Here is a 26,316-nt window from a genome sequence, read left to right on the forward strand (position 1 = left end):
AAGCAGGTGAGTTGGCACATAAAACACAGGCCTGGGCAGGATTTAGGTTCTTTGCATCTTTACATTTTATCAGTCCTTCTTTTGCATTTGGTGTAAGCCTATGGCATCACTTGGTCTGAAAGAACACCTCATCTGCATAAAGATGTGGCTCTTATGTTAGGCTGATTGTTTCTTCTGATAAGATAAAAGTTGGCATAATGTGCCTTTCCTTTATATTTAGCCACATGAATGAACATTTGAATACTGCAAATGATGCTTCAACAAATGTCTCTACGTTTTTTTGTAATTGAATTGTTAATCCTGGTATCAATGTACCTCCAGTTGTTTTTAGCCATGAATGACTCATATGACTCATGTACTATATAGAATTGCTTTACCTATTCATAGCATAACATAATGGTAAAACTAGGGGTCTGCGTAGAGAGTAGTGGCCCTGTTATTCTAAAAAAAAAAGTTGTGTAACTTCTAATCACAAAGTGTGCAACATTTTATTATCTGGCCAACTTGCATTCACCGAAGACCAGGTTTAACATGAAGTTTAGATACACTGTATGGACAAAAACTGAAATTAGGACAAATTATATCCTCTGAGCAGTTTAGAATTCCTGTGAGTTTTGCATTTTAAACTGTGTAAACAGCCATGAAGTTCAAAGACTAGAAATGTTTGTTGACCCATTAAAACTGATAATACTGCATACATGACTTAGTATTTTACCAACACTAATCTGCAAATTACTTTAATTGGAATTAAACTCTGAAAATGTTACACATCCTATAGCAATGTTGTACACATGGGAATTTCTACCAAGGCTCATTATCTGTGCTAATTACTTTGTCAATTTCCTTACCATATTTAGTTGTACTATAAAGGCAAATCCTGTAATAGGGAGGAGTCCTAATTATAAAAGGTAGATTCCTAACTCAGAATATAATTACAGTACTTTCAAACCAATAATATTAAATATGTTCTTCATTTAGTACAGAATGGATTAAAACTGTTTTTAATTATAAAATGTCATTAATGGGAGAATAATGTGAATATATTTAGTGAGAGAGAAAAAATAATGTGATTAAATTAGGAAAAAGCTACCAATTAACAGTAGATAAGGAGTTACAAATGGCTTCTGAACTGGTTTACAGAGCCTGTATGGATGTAGTATACCTTCCAATAGTAACAATGTTCATAAGACTGTTTTAGTAACTGCTAGCCAAAGAGGAAGTAGACCTTCAGAAGGGTGATAAGATCTCGTAGGAAATTGATGTGCTTTGGAGAGATTTGTGCACGGTTTGGACAGATGCAAATGTGGAAGGCGGGCCCAATATTCCCTGATCTATTGGGAAAATTAGAAGTATGCTGTGTTCTCTGTTGTATGTTGATAGTGGGAATACTTTTAATAATTATACATAATAAAATACATTTCCTAACAAAGAGTTTTCTAAATGTTGATATTACAGTCCATGTTCTAAGGATATCCATAATTGATTACAGGTGCCTTAATTAGTAACTCGGTCAATTTGATATAACCATCTGGACTCATGGCTATCCTTAAAACATGGACTGTAATGGTGAAGTTTGGGAAACCCTGCCCTAACACACTCTATTTTAGCCAACAGCCAATTAACCTACCAGTATGTGTTAGTACTGTATATTCAATAAGACTAATCAAAAAGTAGCTACCAAGATATAGGTTATAGGAAACCATGAGTGAATGAGAATTACAAAGTATGTTGAAAGGAGTTGATTCCTAAGTTATTTAAGCAATGGGAAAAAGCTGGGCATGTCAGTGTTATCCCTATTTTGTTAGCCAGTTAATAAAGGCTCTTTAACTCAACTCAATCTCAACTTTTTTTATTTAAACATCAATTCTCCTTTCTTGATCCTTCCAAATTAGAGAACAATCTTATTTTCTTCTTTCTTTTTTCTCCTTTCAGCTATACTTACTGCATGCACCATTTGGTACCACGGGATGAGAAATATACCTTTTCATATAGCTATTTTTATTTATTATCTGCCTTAAAACACAGGATTTGTTGAGTTTTGTTAAATGGTGATTATTACAATGTAAGAATAACATACTGTGGTAAAAAAATATATTTGCCTGTTTATTTTCAGTCATGTAGAAATCAACAGTTTAAACCCTTTTAAAATGTTTCAGCATTGGATCGATGAAGTACTGCTATAATTTCTCATTGCCATCTGCTTGCAATTAGTTAATCTGAGAGCTGATTACCAGTCAAAAGTAGACTCTGGAATCTATTTGATGTGACAGGGAATGTAATGTTTAATGAGCAGTAACTGAATCATTTTAAAAGCAGAGAATGCCATGAAATGCTGTTCTAAGTGTGAGGCATTCTGAATGTTTGCTTACCAACTGCAGCTATGCAAAAATGCATCTGCATCTACTGTAAAATTAATTCAATTTAACAACTGTAACAGTGAGTTTTCTTAGGTCATTTTGGAATAATATAGGATACTGCACTTATTACTGTATTTTATATGGATATTACTATAGAAGTCACAGAGTTCTGTCACCATATAAAAGCACGACAATACAGGTCAAGTTTTTTTTTAACACAGGGCACAAAAATCCAAGGCAGCTTCTAATATGTATAAAAATCAACAAATTAATAGACAGGGTAAATTGTTCCCTATAATAGACATGTTTTCCTATTGAACACTGAGGTGGTTCTCCCTGTATTCGCCTGTTTCCTATTGAAATTGGGGGGGGGGGGACACGCAGCATAATGCCATGATTCCTATCTCTATGAGGAAGGGCAGGGCCTATACGAGGTTTGCTATGAGATTTGTGGCCTAATGATGAGAAGCATCCAGCTTTGCCCCATCAGCAATCAGCTGCACATCCCCTCCAGACTTGACAAAAGTCAGCAAGTATGATTTGGACTGTGCCACTGCCATCTGCCCTGGCAATATATTACTACAAATGGCCGCTACAAGAGGCCATAGCAAATTAGCTTTATTAATGTACAGTACATTGATAAATATTTTCACTGTGACATCGTTGCTGATATATTTATTTACTGGAGATTGATGGGGTAAATCCATATTTAAATCAAGTGACCATTTAAATGTGGTTATCCTGCAGCCGAATATATATTGAAAATGAAAGAGTTACACATGTTGTGTGCTCACAAAATTGAGTCTGCAATTGGAGCACCTCTCTAAGGAAGTAAACTAGTTTAGGACTGAAATTGTCTCTGCCTGAGAAGAGGAGCAGTCATGTATGAAAAACTGATCCAATGAACAACATTAAACCTGACAACTTTGGAGCCTTTCCAGGCAAAGCCAGTTTATGCAATGTTCTACCAACACAGGTATTGATTAAGAAAGCCTGTGTTCCAAAAGATCTAGCAATGATATATACTGTAATAATATTATTGTCTGGTAAAATATTACATACAATCTAAAAGACTCCTAGTCCATAAAATCTAAAAGTAAAATAGTTAAGGTTTAAATGTGTCCTTACAAAATTAAATATAGAACATCTTGTATCTTTTATTGTTGCTTAAGACCAATAAAATGATAAAAAAAGACAGTATTGTATAACTTGCTAGCATGCAAGTCAATAAATTAAGCCTCATATACAGGAATGTTAAATTTACTAGTATAATGCACATTATTAAAGCCTACATGATGTGTTTGACACTAACAGTGTTATGTTATGCTAGAGAATGGGTCTACATACACACACCTTTAGGTGCTCGCTTCACTATGAATCAATTTTAAAGTTGCCTTTAATGTTTAGAAATGTTAACACTCAGTAATTCTATGCTAGAATGAAGCAGTGAGAGAATATGATCATCATTAAAAGCAAGTGGCAGTGTGAAGTATAAGGTATATATCACCTCAATACTCCCCTTCCTAATGTGCATGCAACCTTGTTATTGACACATCATGTTTAAATCACTCTTGCGACTAGTGTAAAGTGAACATAAAATAGATACTGCTCCAGGTGACTAAAAGAAGATCCTAGTCTAGTAGATACATTTACTAATCAATGGGTTTGCAAACTGACGGGCATCACTGCGGATTAAGTGTAAAAATAAAGCTAATTTTCACCTTCTAAATATAATCAGTCATCGAAGCTCATCGGTTTTTAAAAACCTATCCTGCCATGATCTCACCATAACCCTGCTGTGGTTTAAAAGTGCTGCACGGATCCAAAGATTCTGGTGCAGTTTTCTATATGAGAAAAATGAGGAAAAAAAATGGATTTTTTTTTAAAATGCTGTTGTGTCTCCCTAATTTTTACTAACAAGCATGAGGTTTTACCAGATATGGCTGGTACCATTATAGCCAGGGAGACATTAAGCGCTGGGCCCAAGCAATTGTGCCGACCAGCCCTTGACCAGTCAGCACAGGGCAGTAATCCTTGTGGAAGTGAAGCCAGGAAAAACACATGTGGATCTAGGGACAAACAGCCCTGTGCTGCCACCACTACGATTATTCACCAATGTAGTAGTAAGTGTGGGGTTAATAATCAGTGCCGTTTCGGGGGACCCGCCGTGGCACTGTGTGGCTCCTATTCTGCCCACCAGCGAATAAACACCCTTGGCAATGAGCATTACCCTTGGCAACGAGCATGGATTCCAGAGCATGAAACTCCTGGCAACAAGCATGACACCCAGTGCATGAAACCCCTGGCAACAAGCATGACACCCAGCACATGAAACCCCTGCAAATGAGCATGACACCTAGTGCATGAAACCCCTGGCAATGAGCAGGTAATTTTAAAGTAATTAAAAGCTTTATTGTAGTGAATAATGATCCACAGGCATTGCAGTGTATGGCATAATATGGTGCAGGGGGCATAAAATGGTGCAAAGGGCAGTACTGTGTGTGGTCTAATATGGTGGAATGTTTTATTTTTCCTGGGGTGGCTGAGGTCTGTTGTTGCAGGGCAAAAAACTGGGATGTAAAGTAGTCTTCTCCTGCCAGGCCACACTCATTTTAGAGAGGCCATGTCCCCTCACCGGGAGCACGAAAATAGGTTTTTTTTTGCGTCTATTGGGGGTGGGGGTGCATTTTCGAATGTCTATGGGGGGGATGCACTTTTTGTAATTCTTGCACAGGGAGCCAAATTCTCTAGAAACAGCCCTGTTAATTAATGTATAATGATAGATTTTATATTATTATTTATTACTGGCACACTACAGGCTTCAGCTAGGCCTGTCATGTGCTGTTTTGAAGGACTGTAAGGGCATGTTGGCACCCTAAGAGCCAACAAAAATATTACAATGAAGACCGATGCACATCGAATTAGGAAATACTTTATTATATAACCACACCATCCTGTGTAAACATTGCAGTATTGTTTCAAAATATGTCCATCAAAATGACAGGTCACAAATGGCCCTGATAGAGGAATGAATGGGAGTACTCATTGGTTAAAACATGGAAACTGCTATGCTCTAATCTATCAAACACTACCATTAATTCCTATGATAGTACATGCTGCAATCCTCCTAGTATTTCAAACTCATCGCTTAATAAATATCCCAATGTGTATTATTGTTCTACCTTTATTTCTAGCCCACTTGATACTGGTTACAGGAACTACTGTATCATTATGTTTATTGCATTAGTTGGTAGTAAAAAAAATCCCTTGCTCCTAATGTATTAACCTCTTATTTTTCTACTGGAGTTTATACAGGATAAACAAATGTTTGTTGTCTTTTGTATTTATACGTAATGATAAAGCAGCTGAATCAGCATCATCACAATTTTTTTCAGACATGATGCCCATTTCACTGCACTCTTGTGATATGTACAAAAACTGCAATGCCATTAATCTATGAGCCAAAAAAAAGTCACTGATCCATGAACAGCCTAATAGCAAATCCTCTTACAGAGACTCCTTGTAAATGTGGACAAATGCATTATAATTAGTAATCACTACTACACTTTCAAAGTGTTTTTAAAGGGGCCTATTTATCAAACAGTTCTGTCCTTAAAATATACAGAACCTACTGTTTCTGCATCTATAAGGCCAGAATTAAGTATCCCTAAAACGTAATAAGATAGTTGTCAGAACTCACATCAGGTATTTCTATAGCTTTCTGTGGGGATAGTATATAACCAGATTGGCAAAACCTAGGTTTTTGAATCTACCATGCATGGGTTAATGCCATGAGATGGTTTTTGCCCATTATCTTCAATATTGTAGTACTGCCAGAAAGGGGTTTTACAATCACTGTCGGGTAGACTGGAGCTGATCCAGGTGGCAGCAGTGCTGCAAGCATGGTGGTAAAGGCCGGTACTCTGTACTGGTAAGAAATTTACAGCTGGTATGCAGGACTGTCGGCCCACTCACCTTGCTTGCAGGCACTGTGTGTCCACAGGGAGGAGAGCACATCATGCACCTCTCCTACCCCTCAGTGCTCAGTCTGGTCTCCGGTGGTGGCGGCGTGTATCTCAAATCAGGCTCCGGTTCTTTAGCCAATTAGAGCTCGTGGACCGGCAGCAGTGAATCCTGATTGGCTTCTGGACAGCGAGCTTTGATAGGCTCATGAACCGGTGCCTGATTTGAGGTACACACCACAGCCAATGGAGACCAGACTGAGCGCTGAGGAGCAGGAGAGGCGCGTGCTGCGCTCTCCTCCCCGTGGACACAGCAGCAGCAGAGCCGGCCCCATGCATCAGCAGTGAGTAACTCTGCTGGCACTGCACTACTTGGGGGCATAGGTGTATCTGGCACTGCACTACTGGTGGGTATATGTGTATCTGGCACTATTGGGGCATATGTGTATCTGCCACCGCACTACTGGGGGCATCTTTGTATCTGGCACTGCACTACAAAGGGCATATGTGTATCTGGCACTATTGGGGGCATATGTGTATCTGGTCCCCATATGTGTATGACACCCCCATTTTCATTGGTCACGCCCCATGTGGCCACACCCATTTCTTGGGTGCACGCAGTACCACTAAGACATTTTTTCTACTTGCACCACTGGGTGGCAATCACAAGATTCTAACATTGCTCATACGCAGCTGGATAGCCGTGCATCACAGTGGCCTGGGTGAGTCCAGACCCAGGGATGAAGTGATTGCATATGTGATCACTTTACTTCTAACGGCTCACTGGGACAGGGTCTTATCAAAGACAGTATCCTGGTGACTTAATACTGTACATTCCCAATAAGGATTCTTAATTTTCAGGAGCTTGTTGATTTTGTGGGTTTTTGTTAATAGTAAATATTCCCCTTTGCATCACACAAACATCCTTACTGCTATTTTGGAAAACCCTCAACCTATACAACAGTGCTGAAAGTAGGGTGGTACAGGATGGTAGGGAGTACCATTAAGAAATATGGTAGTGGTACCACTAGCCCACCACTGGGGCATAATTTACAAGGGGAATTTTTGTGTGTGGGACATTAAATGGGGTCAGTGGCATAACTGTGTGTGGCATAATATGTAATAGGAATTACGGTATGTGGTATAATATGTAATAGGCATTTCGGTGTGTGGTATAATATGTAAGGCATTACGATGTGTGGCTTAATATGTAATGGGCATTATGGTGTGTGGCATAATATGTAATAAGCATTACGGTGTGTGGCATAATGTGTAAGGGGGATTACGGTGTGTTGCATAATGTGTAAGGGGCATTACGGTGTGTGGCATAATGTGGTCATGCCCCTATTGTCATGTAGCCACTACCCTAGTTTTGTGTGACTATGCCCTCTCATGACTCGTGACCACGCCCATTTTTACTATCAGTACCACTAATAATTTTTTTTACTTGCACCACTGCTATACAGTGACATGTTTTCATAATGTAAGCTTTCACAACCAGGGACGTCTTCCCTCATGTGCTTTTCCATCTCTGACTTAACCTATATTCTCTTCAATGCTCCCTTTAATGGCACCAATCTCCCAGTTTTCTGCCGCCCTGATATTTATGTCAGTGTCAACTGCTGACGCAGCAATGTTTCTATACCCTGTACTTGTCTTATATTGTCTTGAACCGTAAGTCACCGTTTTCTTGTTTTGCTTACTTGTTTATGTACTCTGTAACTGGGAGCTGCAGATCCCATGAGGTATCATATAAATAAAGGATGATAATAATAATATAATAATAATAATAATAATAATAATATATTATTAAAATGGTAATTGATAAACAGCTAATATATTAAAACACAAACATGGGAACACCTTTTTTTTACAGCTATAGGAAGTTGTCCACTTATTAACATAGCTCAAGACACGTATGTAGGGTTATCTTCCATCTAGTAAAACCTTGATTTGTCACCTCTTTGAGTGACAAAGCCAGGGTACAGGGTACAGGTATGAGTAGTACTGCATCTATATCTTCTTGGATACACAGAGCTACTTTGAATATATACACTCCTGTATCCTTAGTAAGTGGTTGGATGTGCAGTAGTGTTTAACGCTTTAAAGAGAGCTCCCCTCTAACAAGCTCCCCTGTAAATCATACTAAATCCTTAAAAACATCTTATGCCACATCAGTTTTATATTGTTCTTTAATACCCCGTTCACACTGCCATTGCCGGGTCGCATCAACCCGGGTGCCGGGTCGCATCAACCCGGTTAATCCGTTCACACTGCGCCTGACCCGGGAATAACCCTTCTTTATTTCCGGTTTGAATTACCGGGTCAGATGACCTGGGAATTCAGCAGTGACCTGTTCACACTGCACAGCGACCCGTGTCGACCCGGCAAAATACCAGGTCGATACCGGGTATTTTGTGCAGTGTGAACGGGGTATAACTGACATGAGATTTGCTGGTGCTGTTCTAGCAAAGACACTGCTTGTTTAGTAGAGGAGGCAATGACAGACTACTGCCAACAAAATTCTGTTGTCTTCACTGTACACTGTGGCTGATACTGAGTTGGGAACAAAGCAAAAGAAGCTGCAAGTAACTTTGCATTTAGAACCATGTTGCAATGCAAGTGGAGCAAATACCAGTGACGTGCGGTGAGGTAAATTGCTGAGGAGGCACTGGCTAGTACCAGAGCCAGATTTACACACAATTATGAAACCAAGGTTTCATGTGTGCATTATTTTATAGACAAAACTCTAGCGTATACTAGAGTATGACAGGAAAGGCTCTGCCTCCCCTCACTTCACTGGCGAATACATTTATTACTTTTGCATGCAGGGTAAATCCTAGCAGCTTTTGAATGTAGCCCACAAATACTAAACAGCTTTATTTTTATACTGCACTTAGATATATGTTTGGACACACTCCACCCAAATCTAATCTCTCTGTTTTGCCTTACTTTCAGCTACCCTGCATTATTTGTCATTAATAAATTAATGAACTTTACCTCCAGTCAAGCACTGTTTTTATTTTAATGGAGCTAAAAAAATGGGAATGTCTGGTTATCCTTGTTTTGTTTTGATCTGTTCAGAGCTCTCCAGCCTATGTGCCCCTTATAGATACTATGACCATATTTATCATAGTCAGCACTGTTAATGCGGATGTGCTAAATAGTTTTATGCAAATTGCTGAAAAGCACTTGACAGGAGATGTATTCTGATAAGCATCTCAGGAAGCAGACTAATAGCTTAAGCTGTCACTGCTGACTGGTTTGTCTTCAGGGCGTGTACTGCGCATGTGTGGCTGATGGTCGGTGCATGTATCATTGTGGGGAGACGGGGAGGGATCCTTCAGAAAGAATCTGCAGTAAGTAGCCCATAACTACTATAAGGTAACGCCAGCTACAGATGGTGTTAGCTACTTCTCTGCTTTCAAAATCATCAAATTTAATTGGTATCTAATTGACAAAACTCAGCTACATTGTGCCCATTTTCTGTCCCAAAATAGGGAAACCCTACACGTACACCTCATGAAAAGTCCTTCCAATACTGCTGTTCCTCATTTTCTAAATTATGATCAGTGGTGCAAGTATGCGGATACGCTCGGGTACGGAGTACCCTTAAGAATTTGGCAGCGGGTATGCAGTACCACCTGCCACACACTTTGCACACTTGACCACCATTACCACAATTATAATGTACCACAAAGCATCCTGGAAGCGGTTCTATATATTGTTATCAAATTGGGGGCATTACTATATGTATTTATTATACTGGAGGCATTGCTATATATATTTCTAGCCCTGCCCCCAGAGTCCAAAGAAAAGGGTCTGTGTTGTCCGCTAGTGTCATGTAGCCACTCCAACTGGTGACATGTGGCCACGCTCCCTCACAACACATGACTACGCCCATTTTTTGGCACTCAGTACCAGTAAGAAAATATTTCTACTTGCACCACTGACCATGATGCTGGCATTGTTTATCAAATACAGTGTGCCAGGTAGGACACATCACAATGTAATAGAAGCACAAACATTTTCAATCAATTATGTAGCACTATTACGATAGTAACTGGTACAGTACAACACTGTGATATCCCAAATGCAAAAACAAACTGTTACCTTATCTTCAACAATAGCTCAATTGTTTAAATATTTTAAAAAATAATAATAATCCATAGGTTTAAGCAAACAAATAAACATATAAATACCATAATGGCAGAAAATCATCCAAAAGAAACTGTGATAACTTTGTGAATTCAAGATCAATTGTGTACACAACCAGAAAAACACAAAGAGGAGTGTCTTGTGTACTGTATGTGCCTTTGGAAATATCAATTAATAAATCTACTAGGCAATGTTCAGTCTGGACTCCCCGTGATTTTTGATCCTGGTGTTTCAATGTAAAGCATGACATGATGACTAATAAAGGAAATGCTGTTAAAGAAGACATTTTTGAAGGACAAGAAGCTGCAAAATGGCTGTCAAATAAATGAATGTCAAAATTAGAAAAAGTCTCTTTATACAAGAGTCAGGTCTGCCACAAGGCACACATAAAAATGAAGTGCACGGAACATTTCCGAAAGCAAAATCTCCCAAAGGAATGTTATAGATTCGTCTCATTAAAGTGACTCCCTTAGCAGTCTAATTCTATTACATCTATGGTCATACAGCTCCAATGGTTTAGTTACACTGAACTGAGCAATGGAAGGTGATGTCCTAAAGTGTCCAGGCTAATATGCATAATTTGGAATACAATAGTATTGTTTCAAAGATAACATTCTAGTGTGCAAAGCAAACCCTCTAGTCTGAAATAGATTTTGCAATTTACAGCTGAGCAGGTAATGCAACACCGCTAAAATTATTTTGATACTCGACCATTTTCTAAACTGAAAATGAAAGCACATATAAAAGGTATACTTTCTTGGCCACAACCAACACTGCTGGAATTATTGTGCCTAATTCTGAGTTGATCGCAGCAGCAAATTTGTTAGCAGTTGGGCAAAACCATGTGCACTACAGGTGGGGCAGATGTAACATGTGCAGAGAGAGTTAGATTTGGGTGGGGTGTGTTCAAACTGAAATCTAAATTGCAGTGTAAAAATAAAGCAGCCAGTATTTACCCTGCACAGAAACAATATAACCCACCAAAATCTAACTCTCTCTGTAAATGTTATATCTGCCCCCCCTGCAGTGCACATGGGGGGTCATTCTGAGTTGTTCGCTTGTTGACGATTTTCGCAACGTAGCGATTAAGGCAAAAATGAGTAAATCTACTAAGTTTTGTGCTAAAATACTTACTGCATGCGCACTGCGTACCATGCGCATGCGGTAAGTATTTTATCACAAAACTTAGTAGATTTACTCACGTCTGAACTAAGAATTTTCATAGTTGAAGTGATCGGAGTGTGATTGACAGGAAGTGGGTGTTTCTGGGTGGAAACTGGCCGTTTTCTGGGAGTGTGCGGAAAAATGCAGGCATGTCAAGGAAAAACGCGGGAGTGTCTGGAGAAACGGGGGAGTGGCTGGCCAAACGCAGGGGGTGTTTGTGACGTCAAACCAGGAACGAAACGGCCTGAGCTGATCGCAATCTGTGAGTAGGTCTGGAGCTACTCAGCAACTGCTAAGAATTCTATATTCGCAATTCTGCGAATCATTCGCTCGCTATTCTGCTAAGCTAAGATACACTCCCAGAGGGCGGCGGCCTAGCGTGTGCAATGCTGCTAAAATCTGCTAGCGAGCGAACAACTCGGAATAACCCCCATGGTTTTGTCAATTGCTAACAAACTTGCTGCTGCGATCAACTGAGAATTACCCCCATAGATTCACAATATTTACTTGCCTTTTTGTGACTAGTCTATGCAAGTCTTTTAAAATGCCAGTTTTCATTTGTATTTTTTTTTAAGTAAATGTCACGGCCAAATTAACCTATGGCTGGGCAACTAGGCTTTTAGGTATTTTGTGCCACCTATTCCACTTCAATCCTTAACCACCTGCAGTTGATGTTTGGTAAGTAAAGCTTATGCCATTACTGTATCATACCTCCCAACTTTGTAGATGTCAGGGTCGGAACACCCGCGTGTGACCCGGAGAAGGGGCGTGGCTTAGCGTTAATTGAGCATGGCCTCAGCAAAGTGGGCATGGTCGAGCATCACGGACCTGTTTTTTAGGCATTTTGGGGGCGTGCCCAGCACTCCCCGAGCAGCTGGGCAGCCCCCTGCTCCCCTCCCAGAATTGAATAGATGCCGTGCGCGTGAGCATAGCATGTATTAAGTGTTCACCGGCTGCTTTGCAGAGCAGAACACCGGGTGATCAAAGTCTCCCCAACTGCACCCTCCGCCCGCGAGACACTGTGACCCGCAAGAGGGACAGCGGGACAGTGTCCGAATAGCGGGACTGTCCCGCTGAAATCGGGACAGTTGGGAGGTATGCTGTATTTAAACTTTCAGTATTCACACGGACACTGATACCCAGTTGAAATAAAGTCTTCTGACTTCTTTTCTCACAGCACAATCGTTCTCCCTTTTCTTTTCTCTTTTGAAGTAACGTAATAATACTAACAGTGCCTTAGCAAAAAAAATTGATGGGCCCCTAGTCCTTGTGGGGCCCCTATGCTTCAGCATAATGGTTAATATGGCCCTGGTAAAGCACTGTTCTACAGTATATGATTTTTCTGTTTTCAATTGACAGTCAAAGTTGTTTTCTAATTTAAATGTAATCACTAATGTAATTCTGTTTGTTATCGGCGGTTATCTTAATTTGGTCTCACTACTGCAATGTTAAAAAATGGAAAATAAATCATTAGTAAATAACTAAAAGTAAGTATCCACTCATATAAGATTTTAGTTTCACTTCACATTTTCAATGCTGTTTTTAACTTGACTGGCTTAAGAACATGATACCTCTTAACAATTTCAATGGGCAATAAAATAAGCTTACAGAGTACTACAAATCAAAAGAATACATAGATGCATTCATTTAATTCATTTTAGAGCAAGTAATATATTCTTGTGAGCTAGCATATAACAAAAATGCATCTGCTAGACCACAAAAAGCAAACAACTAAATAAATACTGTGTGTAGATATAAATCTAGGCATAAGCAAAGTACTGGTTATCTATATATTGATTGTGTTAGGTCTGTCCCCTCTCCACCATGCATAGTGGGAGCTGGGATGCTCGTCACCCATCCAACAGCTCCAATTGCTGCTGCACAGAACAAGTGCCACAAAAAAGGAGCAACTGCCCCCCAGGAATTGGGTAGTGGGGGGATGAGGGGGTGTTAGGATAGTGCTGGGTTGGATGGGAGCAGGATGGGACAATCAGCAGTAAGGGGGGCAGACAGAGAAGGAGAGGAACAGACTGAGGCTTTATTAGTAGGTTTATATTTTTCTCATTATTTTGCTATATGCTGATAATATAATATATACAATATGCCATTTTTTTATTACTGAAAAGTATGACTGCATGGCCAACAGAGCTTACAATGCAATGTTACATATGTGTCAGCATTAGCAGGGATGCCATCAGTAATTGTGGGGCCCAAATGAAACATGCAGGGCTCTCTTAACCCTTTGTCTCACCAACCTTGACTATGCCACAAACAAACATAGGATACAATAAGTCACATTAACTCAGATAGAACCACATAGCATGGAAGCTGAGAATAGCACACAGCATAACTATTAGTAAAATACCTGACTGTGCCATATATGGTGTGACTAGAAGGGCCGTTTAACATGCAGGGAGGCTAGATGTGAGTGGAAACATCAGTAGATTGTTCAGAAAAGAGGTCATTGCCATATTCTATATAAGGCTAGTATTTTTACGTTACTCGTTCATTGCTGACCAGTGTTTCATGATTTATAAAATCATCAAGAGTAATTTAAATAAATTAATATTTTTTAATTCAATGTCATATGATATTGTTTCACTATGTCTGTTAGCCTCAATTAACAAAAAACACTACCACCAGCCTGACATTTAAATGACTTGCATGATAAAAATACTTAGATTAAAAATGAAAAATACAAATCAGAAACATACCTTTACAACACTACTCCATATTGTGATAACATGTGCCCATGAAATTGTGTAATATAAATTCTATTTATTAAATTCAGCTTTGAAATATTCACTAAAGTTAAAGAGAAGGGCACACTTACTGTTACACCAAAGAAATTTGTTTCGTTCATTGCGTCAAGAAATATTTTTCCAAGCTTGTGGTTTGTATAGTTAAAATCCTGAATGCTTTGATGCCGGTTGGTAGCATTAAGATACTCCATTGCTCGGTGTAGTGTCTTGGCTATTACCCACATTCCATCATAGGCATAACCATGAAATTTGCTGGGCTCCACACCAGACCTCTTTTCATTGTATTCTTTTTCATATTGTTGTGGAGTCTAAATAAGTAAAAAGCAAGTGACATGAATTATTTTTTTAAATAGCATTTGAAAGCAGTCATTCTGTACAGCAAATCAACAAATGTACATTCGCAATTGGGCATTTATTAACAGGAATAACTGTTAGATATATATATATATATATATATATATATATATATCTCCTATATAATAGCCCAGACTCTGTGCCTGGGCCTCTAACGCTGGGCGGAGTCACAGCACTGGCCAATTATATAGGAGGATTGTGTGACGTCCCAGCGGTGCTGTACAGGGGAAGGGCTGACGTGACACACACCACATCTGCCATCACCCCGCCTCCAATTACCCCCCAACAAACAATTCCGACCCGAACCCCCTGCACCGACCCGTCCGCCTCACCCGTCTGTTTCACACCACTCCACCACATGAGTGGGTGATCAGCGGCGTGTGGTGCCGGGAGCCGGTAACAGCCGCCTGCCTCCTTCCCTCTCCCGGCCTGCCTGCTGCTGCTGTGTGTCCGATGGCCGCTGTCCGTCACTCACGGCGGCTGTGTCTCCGCCGCCGGCCGCTCCTACGGGTTAGACTCCAAAGCCGCCCTCCCTGCTCTGGACACACACTGAGCACAGCACAGCAGTGCGTCCTCCTGCGTCCCAGCCCTCCCGCGACGCCAGGTAATGGGGAGGCTGGAGACAGACCATGTAGGATGTGCTGACGAGGGGGTGCTGGAGCAGCACTATAACAGAAGGTATGTGCCTCTTCATGGCTGCCAGCTCCCCCTGTATAGTGTGTGTGCATATGTCAGTGTGCCCCTGTACAATGTGTGTGTGTGGATTGGGGAGGGCACGCAGGCCAACGTTCCCCCAGTTTCCCCCTTTTACAGCAAAAATGTACACACAGAGCAGCAGCAATGGAGGTAGCGATACACGGCAGCTGCCCTTAGCACCCCCACACCCGCTTTCCCCCAAGCGCAGCACCCCCACACCCACCCATTTCCCATCCGCACCACCCCCATACCCCCATCCGCACCACCCCCGCAACCGGCCTTCCCCCACTCGCAGCCCCCCCCCTTACCCACCCCTCCCCCATCCTCGGCACCCCTGCCACTCGGCCCCACCCGCGCCACTCGCCCCTCCCGCACCCGTGGCACCCCCGCCACTACGCACCCCCAACCGCTCACCCGCATCCACCCCTCCACCACCTGCTACACCCCTGCAACCCCACCTCCCTCCGTGTCATCCCTGCACCCACCTCTCCCCCACCCGCACCAGTTCGGGACCCCCTACCCCACTGGCGGCACCCCCGCACCCGCCCCTCCACCAACCACCTGTCACCTATACTGTGCCTATGTCCCCTATACTGTTATCTCTGCGGAACCCCAGCTGGATGCACCTCACACAATCCCACACCTCCCCCAACCACAGCACCACCGCACCCTCTCCCCACCGCCGCACCACCGCATCCGCCCTTCCCCCAACCATGCAACTCCCGCACCCGGCCCTCACCCACCCGCCGCACCCCCTCAACCAACCCTACACCACCCGCGGCACTACCGCTACCCCCCTCCCCCCCCCAACAATTTTGCTCAGGACTCTTTTCCCCACTCGACGCACCCCAGGACACCCTCCCCCATCTGGCTCGGTCCCTCACCCCACACTCTCCCATCCACAACATCTCCGGCCCCATCCGCCCCCCCTTCACCTGCAGCATCTACAGACACCCTCCTCCATCTCCAGTCCCCTGCCCCCCCCACCCGCCCCTCTACCACCCGAAGCTCCCCTGCAAAAGCCCCTCCCCCACCCGCAACACCCCTGGCCCCCCTCCACCATCCGTGTCTCCCCTGCACCCACCACTCCCCCATCCACAGAACCTACTAAGTGATTCATCGTGCCCTGCGTACGCTGTTCACACAGTCGCAAGCCCTTTGTCTCCACAATATGTAACCAATGACAAAATTAGAGGGTTGGAGGTAATACTCCATATATTCAGCATATTGCACGCCAAAAGCCCGTGCTATGCTTAAGGCAGCGTAGCCCCTTGCGACGGTGTGAAGAGCGCAATGAGCCACCTAGTATATATATATATATATATATATATATATATAGAGTCCCAATACAGAAGATAGCGGCACTCAGGTATTTTAGAAATGTAAATTTGTATTCAAAAAGTACAAGAAGGGCCTTCTTGTACTTTTTGAATACAAATTTACATTTCTAAAATACCTGAGTGCCGCTGTCTTCTGTATTGGGACTCTGCAAAATTTTCCACTAGAGGGCACCAGGGTAATCTCTAGCTATTGGGAGGAGTGCCGGCCCGCACCTTCTCTCTATATATATATATATATATATATACATACACAGTTCCACCGTACGGTCGGAGGGTGCACTCTCCAGAAATAATCAAATACAAGTGGATTCAAATCAGCATCCGTTTATTCATAGGAGCCTCATGATATCTCGACGTTTCGATTCAAATTATGGCTCTTTATCAGAAGGCTTATACCATTCCAAAACTAATTGTAAGTCAAATACAAATCATTTGGATAAAAAATAGCATACGGTCACATGTCAAATAGAGGTAAAGCCGAATGTAAGAATAAAATAAGACACGAATCGGTCTGCCAGAATTCTTTGAAACAAATGTATCCAGAGGCAACTTGATATAAGTTGTATCCTGTGTAGCATCAGGTAGTCAAAAGTACACAATGCAGTACTACATGATATCATGCTGGCAGCCTTGGCTGATACTACACATGATGTCCTGCACAGATTGAGTACTGCACTAGTTTGTAAATGAAGTTGTACTGTGTATGCCCAGAAAACAAATGCACACCTATACATCTTTGCAGACTAGTGCGACTCTTACGTGAACACATATTGTATGGGAAACAAAGTATATATCCCTGAGAAAGCTGTATTATTTTAAGGTGGTATGGGGCACATGCAAATACTGATTGATGATTATTGTGAGCACTATCAAACTGCTTGTTATTGACCAATTGAGTGTTGTTTTTGCATTTTTTATATGCCCAAGTGCGAATGCATATTTCACAATCTCAAAACCAAAGGCTAGAAAGAATATCTTTACAATAATACACAATATAGTCTGTGAAATGCTCACCCTTCCTGATATTGTCTTGATTTGTTTTGTGCTTAGAGGTTCAAAATCCACTCCAATGTATCCTTCCATAGCAGTGAGAAGATTTTTAGTTGAACATGTAGACGCATTGGCTTTCTGCCACCATAGTGCTTGATACCATCCAGGGATGATCCACTGATACTTACTGCCAAACATCTCTTCAACAAACGCCTAGAAAAAAAATTGAGAATTTAAACACTCATGTTGAAAAACAATATAAAAATGACATTATTTGCTATAAAGTAACGTACAGTAGTTGAGTTTACGTTGCTAACTTTATATAAAAAATCATAATAAAGTATATAAGGTTTTCTAGAAATGCTAGGCCTCCTGTAAATGTCATTGGTATACTTTTGTTAACTCGAATTTTTACTAGGCTGTTTAAGATGTGTTTAATCATCTGTTATCATCCTGTTAGACACCCTCTGCTCAAGTGTACATTAAGGAACAAGGTGTTGCAAGCATCCTTTAACATTTGCTTACGTAACCAAAGCAAGTCCTAGTAACACATGCACTCCACTGCCCTATCAAAGCAGAACAGAGAACATGCTTGAGAGACTAAAAGAGAGATTGAGGTGAGACAGAAGTTGAAGAAGAGTTCTGAGAAAGATGAAAATGTAAGAGAATACAAACGGATCATGACAGAGGTATTATAGTAAAAGTGGATTGTCTAAAAGAAGTTACAGGGATGAAGTGTGCAAGAGAAGAACAGAAGCAAACGAAGGCAGCTAGAGAGGGGTAACAAACAGTGAGCTACTGTACAGCTGTGACCACCTACATCTAGCCTCCCTGTATGTTAAACAGCCCTTCTAGTGGAATTACTTGGTATTTCTGAGAGTCTTTTCGTGACACATTTTCAATTAAAGTGCATTTTATTCTCAAAACAATGCAAATAGGGCATACAAGCAGCTTTAGCTGATTAAAATTATATGCAGCAAGCCTATATTCTGTGTACGCCCGTGGCATATACGAAATGCTACGCTACAATGTTTACATAGCATTTTGTATGCAGATACAGGCACAGTCACACACAGAATACAGGCAAACTGCATATTTTGACCAGCATAGTCTGCTTGTGAATTTTATTTGCATAGCGATGTTTGTCAAAAAAAGATGCCCAACACTAATGGAGATGCACAGGACTTGTCAGCTCACTCAAGCCAGGCATCACCCACTGTGCAGCATATTGAGGCAAGATGTATGAGGACACATCTGAAACATGAAAGATCATTGTTAGAATGGAGACTGAATCAGATATTGTAGTAGTAACCGAGAGACAGAGAGAATTTACATAATATAAAGTTTATAGTTCTTAAAAGGAATACGGTACAGAGAAGTCAGGCAGTGTGGTAATTCAGGGGAAAAAACCAATGCTTAAAGAGAGACTTAAAAAAGGGGAGGAAAATACAATTTATAGAAGATACACAGATAATTATTATAAAGAGAGAGATAAGTAGAAATCATTAGTAGTAAAATAGAATAGCAAGTTGATCAAGTGATGGAAGGGGAACAATGGAAAGTTAGCAACAACATAAGTGCAGCAGATTTGTAGATGACGCCAGTGAAGAGCGAGGAACAGGGTAATATCCAAATCTAAGGTGCTTGCTGCAGTGCTGTGCAAGAAAAGGTTTGACTTAAACTAGAAAACAGTGAGTGCCATCATCATCCAACCATCTAGTAGAGATGTGCACTTGAAATTTTTCGGGTTTTGTGTTTTGGTTTTGGGTTCGGTTCCGCGGCCGTGTTTTGGGTTCGACCGCGTTTTGGCAAAACCTCACTGAATTTTTTTTGTCGGATTCGGGTGTGTTTTGGATTCGGGTGTTTTTTTCAAAAAACACTAAAAAACAGCTTAAATCATAGAATTTGGGGGGTCATTTTGATCCCAAAGTATTATTAACCTCAAAAACCATAATTTCCACTCATTTTCAGTCTATTCTGAATACCTCACACCTCACAATATTATTTTTAGTCCTAAAATTTGCACCGAGGTCGCTGGATGACTAAGCTAAGCGACCCTAGTGGCCGACACAAACACCTGGCCCATCTAGGAGTGGCACTGCAGTGTCACGCAGGATGGCCCTTCCAAAAAACACTCCCCAAACAGCACATGACGCAAAGAAAAAAAGAGGCGCAATGAGGTAGCTGTGTGAGTAAGATAAGCGACCCTAGTGGCCGACACAAACACCTGGCCCATCTAGGAGTGGCACTGCAGTGTCACGCAGGATGGCCCTTCCAAAAAACACTCCCCAAACAGCACATGACGCAAAGAAAAAAAGAGGCGCAATGAGGTAGCTGTGTGAGTAAGATAAGCGACCCTAGTGGCCGACACAAACACCTGGCCCATCTAGGAGTGGCACTGCAGTGTCACGCAGGATGGCCCTTCCAAAAAACACTCCCCAAACAGCACATGACGCAAAGAAAAAAAGAGGCGCAATGAGGTAGCTGTGTGAGTAAGATAAGCGACCCTAGTGGCCGACACAAACACCTGGCCCATCTAGGAGTGGCACTGCAGTGTCACGCAGGATGGCCCTACCAAAAAACACTCCCCAAACAGCACATGACGCAAAGAAAAAAAGAGGCGCAATGAGGTAGCTGTGTGAGTAAGCTAAGCGACCCTAGTGGCCGACACAAACACCTGGCCCATCTAGGAGTGGCACTGCAGTGTCACGCAGGATGGCCCTTCCAAAAAACACTCCCCAAACAGCACATGACGCAAAGAAAAAAAGAGGCGCAATGAGGTAGCTGTGTGAGTAAGATAAGCGACCCTAGTGGCCGACACAAACACCTGGCCCATCTAGGAGTGGCACTGCAGTGTCACGCAGGATGGCCCTTCCAAAAAACACTCCCCAAACAGCACATGACGCAAAGAAAAAAAGAGGCGCAATGAGGTAGCTGTGTGAGTAAGATAAGCGACCCTAGTGGCCGACACAAACACCTGGCCCATCTAGGAGTGGCACTGCAGTGTCACGCAGGATGGCCCTTCCAAAAAACACTCCCCAAACAGCACATGACGCAAATAAAAATGAAAGAAAAAAGAGGTGCAAGATGGAATTGTCCTTGGGCCCTCCCACCCACCCTTATGTTGTATAAACAGGACATGCACACTTTAACCAACCAATCATTTCAGTGACAGGGTCTGCCACACGACTGTGACTGAAATGACGGGTTGGTTTGGACCCCCACCGAAAAAGAAGCAATTAATCTCTCCTTGCACAAACTGGCTCTACAGAGGCAAGATGTCCACCTCATCATCATCCTCCGATATATCACCGTGTACATCCCGCTCCTCACAGATTATCAATTTGTCCCCACTGGAATCCACCATCTCAGCTTCCTGTGTACTTTGTGGAGGCAATTGCTGCTGGTCAATGTCTCCACGGAGGAATTGATTATAATTCATTTTAATGAACATCATCTTCTCCACATTTTCTGGAAGTAACCTCGTACGCCGATTGCTGACAAGGTGAGCGGCGGCACTAAACACTCTTTCGGAGTACACACTTGTGGGAGGGCAACTTAGGTAGAATAAAGCCAGTTTGTGCAAGGGCCTCCAAATTGCCTCTTTTTCCTGCCAGTATAAGTACGGACTGTCTGACGTGCCTACTTGGATGCGGTCACTCATATAATCCTCCACCATTCTTTCAATGGGGAGAGAATCATATGCAGTGACAGTAGACGACATGTCCGTAATCGTTGTCAGGTCCTTCAGTCCGGACCAGATGTCAGCATCAGCAGTCGCTCCAGACTGCCCTGCATCACCGCCAGCGGGTGGGCTCGGAATTCTGAGCCTTTTCCTCGCACCCCCAGTTGCGGGAGAATGTGAAGGAGGAGATGTTGACAGGTCGCGTTCCGCTTGACTTGACAATTTTGTCACCAGCAGGTCTTTGAACCCCAGCAGACTTGTGTCTGCCGGAAAGAGAGATCCAAGGTAGGTTTTAAATCTAGGATCGAGCACGGCGGCCAAAATGTAGTGCTCTGATTTCAACAGATTGACCACCCGTGAATCCTTGTTAAGCGAATTAAGGGCTCCATCCACAAGTCCCACATGCCTAGCGGAATCGCTCCCTTTTAGCTCCTCCTTCAATGCCTCCAGCTTCTTCTGCAAAAGCCTGATGAGGGGAATGACCTGACTCAGGCTGGCAGTGTCTGAACTGACTTCACCTGTGGCAAGTTCAAAAGGTTGCAGAACCTTGCACAACGTTGAAATCATTCTCCACTGCGCTTGAGACAGGTACATTCCACCTCCTATATCGTGCTCAATTGTATAGGCTTGAATGGCCTTTTGCTGCTCCTCCAACCTCTGAAGCATATATAGGGTTGAATTCCACCTCGTTACCACTTCTTGCTTCAGATGATGGCAGGGCAGGTTCAGGCGTTTTTGATGGTGCTCCAGTCTTCTGTACGTGGTGCCTGTACGCCGAAAGTGTCCCGCAATTCTTCTGGCCACCGACAGCATCTCTTGCACGCCCCTGTCGTTTTTTTAAAAATTCTGCACCACCAAATTCAAGGTATGTGCAAAACATGGGACGTGCTGGAATTTGCCCATATTTAATGCACACACAATATTGCTGGCGTTGTCCGATGCCACAAATCCACAGGAGAGTCCAATTGGGATAAGCCATTCCGCGATGATCTTCCTCAGTTGCCGTAAGAGGTTTTCAGCTGTGTGCGTATTCTGGAAACCGGTGATACAAAGCGTAGCCTGCCTAGGAAAGAGTTGGCGTTTGCGAGATGCTGCTACTGGTGCCGCCGCTGCTGTTCTTGCGGCGGGAGTCCATACATCTACCCAGTGGGCTGTCACAGTCATATAGTCCTGACCCTGCCCTGCTCCACTTGTCCACATGTCCGTGGTTAAGTGGACATTGGGTACAACTGCATTTTTTAGGACACTGGTGAGTCTTTTTCTGATGTCCGTGTACATTCTCGGTATCGCCTGCCTAGAGAAGTGGAACCTAGATGGTATTTGGTAACGGGGGCACACTACCTCAAGAAATTGTCTAGTTCCCTGTGAACTAACGGCGGATACCGGACGCACGTCTAACACCAACATAGTTGTCAAGGCCTCAGTTATCCGCTTTGCAACAGGATGACTGCTGTGATATTTCATCTTCCTCGCAAAGGACTGTTGGACAGTCAATTGCTTGGTGGAAGTAGTAAAAGTGGGCTTACGACTTCCCCTCTGGGATGACCATCGACTCCCAGCAGCAACAACAGCAGCGCCAGCAGCAGTAGGCGTTACACGCAAGGATGCATCGGAGGAATCCCAGGCAGGAGAGGACTCGTCAGAATTGCCAGTGACATGGCCTGCAGGACTATTGGCATTCCTGGGGAAGGAGGAAATTGACACTGAGGGAGTTGGTGGGGTGGTTTGCGTGAGCTTGGTTACAAGAGGAAGGGATTTACTGGTCAGTGGACTGCTTCCACTGTCGCCCAAAGTTTTTGAACTTGTCACTGACTTATTATGAATGCGCTGCAGGTGACGTATAAGGGAGGATGTTCCGAGGTGGTTAACGTCCTTACCCCTACTTATTACAGCTTGACAAAGGCAACACACGGCTTGACAAATGTTGTCCGCATTTCTGGTGAAATACTTCCACACCGAAGAGCTGATTTTTTTGGTATTTTCACCAGGCATGTCAACAGCCCTATTCCTCCCACGGACAACAGGTGTCTCCCCGGGTGCCTGACTTAAACAAACCACCTCACCATCAGAATCCTCCTTGTCAATTTCCTCCCCAGCGCCAGCAACACCCATATCCTCCTCATCCTGGTGTACTTCAACACTGACATCTTCAATCTGACTATCAGGAACTGGACTGCGGGTGCTCCTTCCAGCACTTGCAGGGGGCGTGCAAATGGTGGAAGGCGCATGCTCTTCACGTCCAGTGTTGGGAAGGTCAGGCATCGCAACCGACACAATTGGACTCTCCTTGTGGATTTGGGATTTCGAAGAACGCACAGTTCTTTGCGGTGCTTTTGCCAGCTTGAGTCTTTTCATTTTTCTAGCGAGAGGCTGAGTGCTTCCATCCTCATGTGAAGCTGAACCACTAGCCATGAACATAGGCCAGGGCCTCAGCCGTTCCTTGCCACTCCGTGTGGTAAATGGCATATTGGCAAGTTTACGCTTCTCCTCCGACAATTTTATTTTAGATTTTGGAGTCCTTTTTTTACTGATATTTGGTGTTTTGGATTTGACATGCTCTGTACTATGACATTGGGCATCGGCCTTGGCAGACGACGTTGCTGGCATTTCATCGTCTCGGCCATGACTAGTGGCAGCAGCTTCAGCACGAGGTGGAAGTGGATCTTGATCTTTCCCTAATTTTGGAACCTCAACATTTTTGTTCTCCATATTTTAATAGGCACAACTAAAAGGCACCTCAGGTAAACAATGGAGATGGATGGATACTAGTATACTTATGGATGGATCAGCGACTGCCGACACAGAGGTAGCTACAGCCGTGGACTACCGTACTGTGTCTGCTGCTAATATAGACTGGATGATAATGAGATGAAATTAATATATATATATATAATATCACTAGTACTGCAGCCGGACAGGTATATATATTTATTATGTAATGACTGATGACGGACCTGCTGGACACTGTCAGCTCAGCAGCACCGCAGACTGCTACAGTAAGCTACTATAGTAGTATGTATCAAGAAGAAAGAAAAAAAAAAAACACGGGTAGGTGGTATACAATTATGGATGGACCAGCGACTGCCGACACAGAGGTAGCTACAACCGTGGACTACCGTACTGTGTGTGCTGCTAATATTGACTGGATGATAATGAGATGAAATTAATATATATATATATATAATATCACTAGTACTGCAGCCGGACAGGTATATATATTTATTATGTAATGACTGATGACGGACCTGCTGGACACTGTCAGCTCAGCAGCACCGCAGACTGCTACAGTAAGCTACTATAGTAGTATGTATCAAGAAGAAAAAAAAAAAAAAAACACTGGTAGGTGGTATACAATTATGAATGGACCAGCGATTGCCGACACAGAGGTAGCTACAGCCGTGGACTACCGTACTGTGTCTGCTGCTAATATAGACTGGATGATAATGAGATGAAATTAATATATATATATATAATATCACTAGTACTGCAGCCGGACAGGTATATATATTTATTATGTAATGACTGATGACGGACCTGCTGGACACTGTCAGCTCAGCAGCACCGCAGACTGCTACAGTAAGCTACTATAGTAGTATGTATCAAGAAGAAAGAAAAAAAAAACACTGGTAGGTGGTATACAATTATGGATGGACCAGCGACTGCCGACACAGAGGTAGCTACAGCCGTGGACTACCGTACTGTGTCTGCTGCTAATATAGACTGGATGATAATGAGATGAAATTAATATATATATATATATAATATCACTAGTACTGCAGCCGGACAGGTATATATATTTATTATGTAATGACTGATGACGGACCTGCTGGACACTGTCAGCTCAGCAGCACCGCAGACTGCTACAGTAAGCTACTATAGTAGTATGTATCAAGAAGAAAGAAAAAAAAAAACCACGGGTAGGTGGTATACAATTATGGATGGACCAGCGACTGCCGACACAGAGGTAGCTACAGCCGTGGACTACCGTACTGTGTCTGCTGCTAATATAGACTGGATGATAATGAGATGAAATTAATATATATATATATATATATATATAATATCACTAGTACTGCAGCCGGACAGGTATATATATTTATTATGTAATGACTGATGACGGACCTGCTGGACACTGTCAGCTCAGCAGCACCGCAGACTGCTACAGTAAGCTACTATAGTAGTATGTATCAAGAAAAAAAAAAAAAAAAAAAACACGGGTAGGTGGTATACAATTATGGATGGACCAGCGACTGCCGACACAGAGGTAGCTACAGCCGTGGACTACCGTACTGTGTCTGCTGCTAATATAGACTGGATGATAATGAGATGAAATTAATATATATATATATAATATCACTAGTACTGCAGCCGGACAGGTATATATATTTATTATGTAATGACTGATGACGGACCTGCTGGACACTGTCAGCTCAGCAGCACCACAGACTGCTACAGTAAGCTACTATAGTAGTATGTATCAAGAAGAAAGAAAAAAAAAAACACGGGTAGGTGGTATACAATTATATATATATATTATATACAATTATATATATATATATTAAACTGGTGGTGATTAATTAAACTGGTGGTCAGGTCACTGGTCACACTATCAGCAACTTGCAAGTAGTACTCCTAAGCAGACAATCACAATATATACTGGTGGTCAGTGTGGTCACAATGGCAGTGTGGCACTCTGGCAGCAAAAGTGTGCACTGTACGTTAAAATATGTACTCCTGCTCTCAGACTCTAACTGCTCCCCACTGTCTCCCCCACAAGTCAGATATACAGTCACACTATCACTTCAGCAAGTAGTAGTACTCCTCCTAATGCTCCCCAAAATTACTAAA

The 26,316-nt window shown here is 42.5% G+C and overlaps 1 protein-coding gene across 3 annotated transcripts in view; it reads right to left on the minus strand.

The window, feature by feature from the left end:
* GABBR2 (gamma-aminobutyric acid type B receptor subunit 2) overlaps positions 1-26,316 on the minus strand; it is a 1,221,295-nt gene that overhangs the window by 545,223 nt on the left and 649,756 nt on the right. For all 3 annotated transcript variants that reach the window (XM_063922929.1, XM_063922931.1, XM_063922932.1), the window contains 2 exons: positions 17,808-17,996; positions 14,475-14,711 (listed from right to left, as the gene is read on the minus strand). In XM_063922929.1, the coding sequence (XP_063778999.1) occupies positions 14,475-14,711; positions 17,808-17,996 (426 nt within the window). The remainder of the gene's footprint in view (positions 1-14,474; positions 14,712-17,807; positions 17,997-26,316) is intronic.

The sequence above is a fragment of the Pseudophryne corroboree genome, chromosome 5 (genome assembly GCF_028390025.1).
Source record: "Pseudophryne corroboree isolate aPseCor3 chromosome 5, aPseCor3.hap2, whole genome shotgun sequence".
Lineage (NCBI taxonomy): Eukaryota > Metazoa > Chordata > Amphibia > Anura > Myobatrachidae > Pseudophryne > Pseudophryne corroboree.